We start from the raw sequence: 6000 nt of genomic DNA, 5'->3' as shown, positions 1-6000 counted from the left end.
AGAAAGCTATATTAATAATTAAGTACTTGTGGGATGATTTCCCTTAACTATTTTGTAAGAGTTTTTGTTGATTTTTTAATCATTCAGTACAAGTTTGTATGGATTTATATCTCTTTTTTTGGTACAATTTTGTTAGATGATCTATTTAACCATTCTGTGCGGATTTGTAGGCAAATCTTAATCACTTATTCCGTACGAGTTTCTAAAGAGATCTATGTTAGGATTCATAGTGATAAAACTATATGAACTATTCAGCACGAATTAACAGGGATACCTGCATTAACTAGTTAGTGCGATTAAGTGGAGATCATATCAATCATTTATTCAGTACGGTTTTGTATGGATTTCTATATTCACTATTTAGTGGAAGGGATATCTATATATCCCTTTTTTAGTTCGAGTTTGCAGTGTGAGGTTTTCACATTAAATCTTCAGAACGGGTTTCGTAAGGAGGTTTTTATTAAATCTTCAGAACGGGTTTCGTAAGGAGGTTTTTACTAAATATTCAGAACGGGTTTCGTAAGGAGGTTTTTACTAAATATTCAGAACGGGTTTCGTAAGGAGGTTTTTACTAAATATTCAGAACGGTATTTTAATCTTATATTTTAATGCATAATACATAGTGCATCATGCTTCGACAACGTTACTTATCATAAAGTCTTTCTCAAAATCTCCCCTCTAGGTCAGTTGTTTTAAGGTACTCTTTGTAAAGTTCATAATACACATCAAACAGTTGTGTTAAAAAGGGTATATACTTTTGCGTTGGGTGCGTAGACAAATGCCATCGCGCACTGATGTCATATAAATCAAATCTTATAACGAAATGGCTTGTCCTGACGTCATGGTGCAGGGTTATGAATCACCCACTGTAATATTATTCGACATAATGCGTCATGTCGTATCCTTCTGTCGGATTATCATTACTTACACCAACATAGTAATTCCCGTCGTGACAACGGACTTTATTAATATGTCTTTGTATCACGCTCCCGCTGTCTCCCTTTTCTGACGGTTCAATCGCAATAGCGTTCGTATAACTAGGTGACCGCCGTAACGACCTTTTTGACCACCGAGTCAGGGACGGATCGTGCAGGTACGGACTAGTACTCGTACATTCACTGTCCTGAAGTAAGCGTTCCTTACTCTGAGATTCGGGACACACTCGGTGTTCCTCCTCGGCGCCCTCAGATCTATTACATCTGGGGTATCCATTCGGTTTAGGATTAGGAGTCTGTTCCAGTGCTGGCTTTTTCTTATGCCGGAAAAGATTTCCTTCTAAAGGTTTTATACCAAAACTCCTGCAATGATAAAAATAAAAAATAATCATTGAGATAACCTAGCTTGAGCGAATGAACGACATTCCTTGCTTCTTGATGAATAAACAATGATATTTGAGACGATTTCTAGTTAATGTTAATTTTTTCAAAGAACATACTATTTTCTGATTGCTCAGATTTTGTTGTGAACAGTAACAAAGTTTCAATTTGCACACTTGGATAATATCAACTCCATATTCATAATAAAAACCTTACATTTTACTTGTGGGTTGACTACCAGAAAAATGATTGGTTTTACCTATATTCTTGTAAATCATGAATACAAAATTAAATATATCATAACTTTATTTGTAAAGTGAAATGCTGTACACATACAGTTTAATGTAAAGTACTACATTTTCTGTTCTACATAATTAACACGAATTCGAAGCTGTGATGCCGTAGAGTTGTATGATGATTAATACCATATCAAGCAGTGACCTTGCACTGACGACGGGGATTTTCTATCACATCGCATGACAAATGCGACAAGGAAAAGGTTCATTAGAATAATATATAGGTCACATGCTGTGATGTAAAAATATTTTTTTTGCAGTGGAGATTGATACAAAACGAACACTTTCTCAAGTAAAAGATAGATTGATAAATCCGTCTGATCATTCTGTATATAATACCCATGAAATAGGAAAACATCGTGGAGGACCACGATTAACATAAAACACAAGGTTCCAGAAATTTTGTTTCTCTTTAATTGACACATTCGGAGACAAACATTGTGGTGGTTTCAAAAGGCAAAATCGGATCATATATATGTATTTATGTATTTATTCAAAAAACTGTTTTTCGACACTTCAAGTTTTGGGGTACAATCATTTCTGCAACAGTTTCACTGACGTTAAAGAAACTATTACTATAAGAGTCTGTCATACCAAGGACCCCTACAAAAGAAACCAGCAAGAGGCAGAATAAAACCAAGGACAATACCGAAAAGGCGACCTGACGCAATGACGGATGATAGAGAATGAGCAGTAATGATGAAAATGATTTCAACAGAGTGCAGAAAATGTAAAAGTAAAAGGTACTCCTATATAAGTACCACACACACGAATGACCTTAACAATATATACAGTATACCAAAAATGAATTAAACAGCATCATACAACAAAACGAACAAGAATATAAACCAAATTTTCTCATCCTTTTTCAAATAAATGGACGGATTATAGTGAGAAAAAATAGTAGCAATCAAGAACAGAAGAGCTCCAAAATATTAGATAACGTGTTTGTCGAAAATCTTGGAGAGCATCATAATCCTGCTGGGCTTTAAACAAGACTAGATCATAAAAACATGATGCTATATGGCAGGATGATATTGATCTGGTGAACGAGATGCTTAAACAAATATTTGCTCCGGTCGTAGGTAGAAATGGTGGTAAGAGCGATGTAAAAAACCCGACATATGCGGTAAGAAACAAGTGGACAATGAAATCAAAATTTTGTAGACCATTTATGAGAGAAATCAAAATTTTGTAGACCATTTATGAGAGGAAAATAGCAGTAAGAGGAAAATATCGGGGATGAGTAGCAAATTATTTGATAACGAATGAAAGAATAAAGGAGCGGTAGCTCTACAAGATAACAGAATAGACGAAAACTTAACAAGCGCGAAGATCTGTTTTTAAAGTGAGGATCCGGCCATGGGCGATTCAACAACGAAGGAAATATTACAAAATTTCTCATATCGGCATTAAACGTTTAGTATTGCAGTACCCAAATCGGGACAGTACCCAAATCGGGACACTTGAAGGAAAAAGTCACAAGAAATTTGCATGCCGTACAAAGAAGTATTTCTTAATTCAAAATATTGATTTGAAGATGCTAATATACACCTGTACCAATAAAACATTATATGAACTTTATTTACTGCCACTTATGGTTACAATCACAGTTTAAGTTTGAAAATAATGACGTTCTAAATTGATGCGCCATGCAAAGTTATTGATTTTCAATTTTTGTATGCGATTTTTCACAATCCTATTATTTCACAATTAATGGTAGTTTGGAAAAGACATTCATTCAGAACGACCATTGACTCTTAAATATTCCAAAGATATGCCATGTTCTGCTAAATACTTTTTCATCTCCAAATATAAGCCAAAACTGATAGGGGTGTCCCGATTTGGGTACAGCTACACCTGGTTCGCGATTTCTTTACCATGACTGTATTTCCGGTTCTATTTAGAGAACCACGCGCCAGAAATATCAACTTGTTATCAAAATTAAAAGATAATGATATCTATTTAGGAAAAGTGAACAAAAATTATTTGGATCGGTACCATGGTATGAAATATATCAATATTTCACTAGAAAGTGTCCCGATTTGGGTGCTGTGACGTTAGAAACTATTGATAATTTTTCTCGTTCGTATATTAATCAGGACCGGTTACACAACAATGATCAATGTGGATGCCTTCTTCTGTCTGAGATTTCGTCTGTGTATCTTTCTGTTTGTTTTTGTAAAGGAAAGCAGGTTCTCCACTACGACTAGCTTTTTGTAGACTTAGTCCTTATCATCTAACCCCCTGACTGTGTTCACTAACGCAATAACCTCAAAATGGGTATGCATCATTCATATTCAAAATGTTCCCTACCCCTCAATAATTACCCCAGTATAATAAAATAACTCAGTTCGACACACACGTCAAATGTACGAAAATGATATATATGTTCAATATACTTACTGTAATTGGTCTTTTAGTTTTTCTATAGTAAATTTTGACAGGTCCAATTCGTGACGCACTTTCCATAACTGTGTTTCACAAAGTGGATCTTTGCATCGATGACGTTTATGCATGTCTATAGCCTCTATAACCGACTGTTCAAACGTTAATGATTGACCCATACTCTGGAAATAAAAACGAGCAATAGTGTGACACTCACGATCCTTCTAACACGAGAAACGTATGAACATGTACAACCTGAAATGACATTGAAATAAACTATTTTGACTTTGGGTAAGAAAGCATCATATTTTAACACTTGATTCCGATTAAAATTATAGCATGGTTTCAATTAATAGCACAACTTTGTTATTTATACTACATTCTAAAATAATACATTTCAGAGGTCAATCTAGAGAGGAGAATAGTGAAATGCAAAACAGAGGAGAAAGTTCCAATGCTATAATCTCTTCCTGTATTACAATATGAAACAGGTACAGCATTTCTGTTCTTGGCTTATATATATATATATATGGTGGGTAATCAAGTTTTGATCTGATTTTGTCCTTGCTTATTGATGAGGATGTATTTATTCTGTTTGGTATACATACGAAACTATAGTCCAAATAGAGGGCAGAACTTACAATACTAAACCTTACACAATACAAACACCAACCGAGGATATTTGTTTACAAATTGAAAGCATAACTGAGCACAACATACCAAACTAACTAAAGCACAACAACCGTTTTTGTCGTATTTCCGCAAACAGCTTCTTCCAAATTTAAAATAGAGATGTTCTGCTATAAGTAGGATGACGCCGACCAGCATTCCACCGGCCAGGAATATAAAAGCACTGGTGAAGTTAAGGATGCCGATGTTATGACTGGATTGTCCCCTTTTCTGTTTCCTTCGATGACAAGCGCCAGCTAGCCAAAATTTTCGTAATCTTTCCATTTCGCCTGAAAAACCCAGAGAGTACACAATTCGCTAAATGCAATCTTTAACATTCGCAAGATAATGTGTGATGATAAATAAGACATAACATCCACACAAACGCTAAATTGAATAAAAGATGTGAAACAGTCGGTGTTATTATTTCAACATCTGATCAACTGTAGTGTTAGTAGGTTTATGAAATTCATAATGTGCAACATTTCATTAATGCTTAACTGTGGTATTCCAGTCCTGGTATACATCTTATAGGAAATGTCCATAAATTGAATTCCTTTTTTTGCATTTTGCAAGTCGCCGAACTTTCAAACCGTGATTTCTGTGACTACTGATGTCTTGCTCCCTAATGCCCTGATCTCGCTCAAACTATTCTTATTTGAAACTCTGTATGTGAACTAGCAAAAAGGACTATGTTATCAGAGTCGCTGTCAATTTGGCGTGCTCACAACAAAGCTCGACCGAATTTTTGACGTATGGATATGGATTCTCATATGACTTCTAAAATAAGTGATAGGTATTTACGGTGTGTCAGCTTCGATTTTGTTTGTAAGACTGTTGAAGTGCGCTGAGGTATTAACTGCCAATAGGCTTAATTTACCAACATTGGGTATATGATAATCATAAGAAATGATTGTTACACACATAAATTGTATTTATTAATAAGAAATGATTTAAATATCGACTTCAGTGGCAGGTGACTTTGTATAGAGCCCACTGATATTCAATCACGGAATCAAATCGAAGACGACAAATAACCAACATCCCAAGTTGCACTCACATACCAATACGCGTTTGTTTTGCATATCATCCTCTTGTATAATACCATAGTAACAATATGTCACTTACGCGCATAAGGATACAAGTTAAACTCTATTGTCAGGGAAATCATTTTGGTTTAAATAGGTTCTCTAACAGAATAAAATGTATGTAATTAAACAAATTATATAGGACTATTAGTGATAAAGTGTTATCGTTTCTTTTATTTGAGTATAACATATTCATTTTTTTTAAATCCATACTAAAAATATCGACGTCCTAAAATTACTAAT

General features: G+C 34.7%; 1 protein-coding gene across 1 annotated transcript in view; it reads right to left on the bottom strand.

Moving 5' to 3' along the window:
- Positions 1–874: 874 nt before the first annotated feature.
- Positions 875–6000, bottom strand: part of LOC110449358 (glutamate receptor ionotropic, NMDA 2A-like) — a gene marked incomplete at its 5' end in the record, with an annotated part of 45182 nt that continues 40056 nt past the window's right edge. Inside the window, 3 exons of the mRNA XM_021496180.1 lie at positions 875–1298; positions 4019–4182; positions 4721–4959. Of these exons, the coding sequence (XP_021351855.1) occupies positions 875–1298; positions 4019–4182; positions 4721–4959 (827 nt within the window). The remainder of the gene's footprint in view (positions 1299–4018; positions 4183–4720; positions 4960–6000) is intronic.

Source organism: Mizuhopecten yessoensis, unplaced genomic scaffold (assembly GCF_002113885.1).
Source record: "Mizuhopecten yessoensis strain PY_sf001 unplaced genomic scaffold, ASM211388v2 scaffold445, whole genome shotgun sequence".
In the NCBI taxonomy this organism is placed as follows: domain Eukaryota; kingdom Metazoa; phylum Mollusca; class Bivalvia; order Pectinida; family Pectinidae; genus Mizuhopecten; species Mizuhopecten yessoensis.
This window is presented reverse-complemented; position numbering and strand designations above follow the sequence as displayed.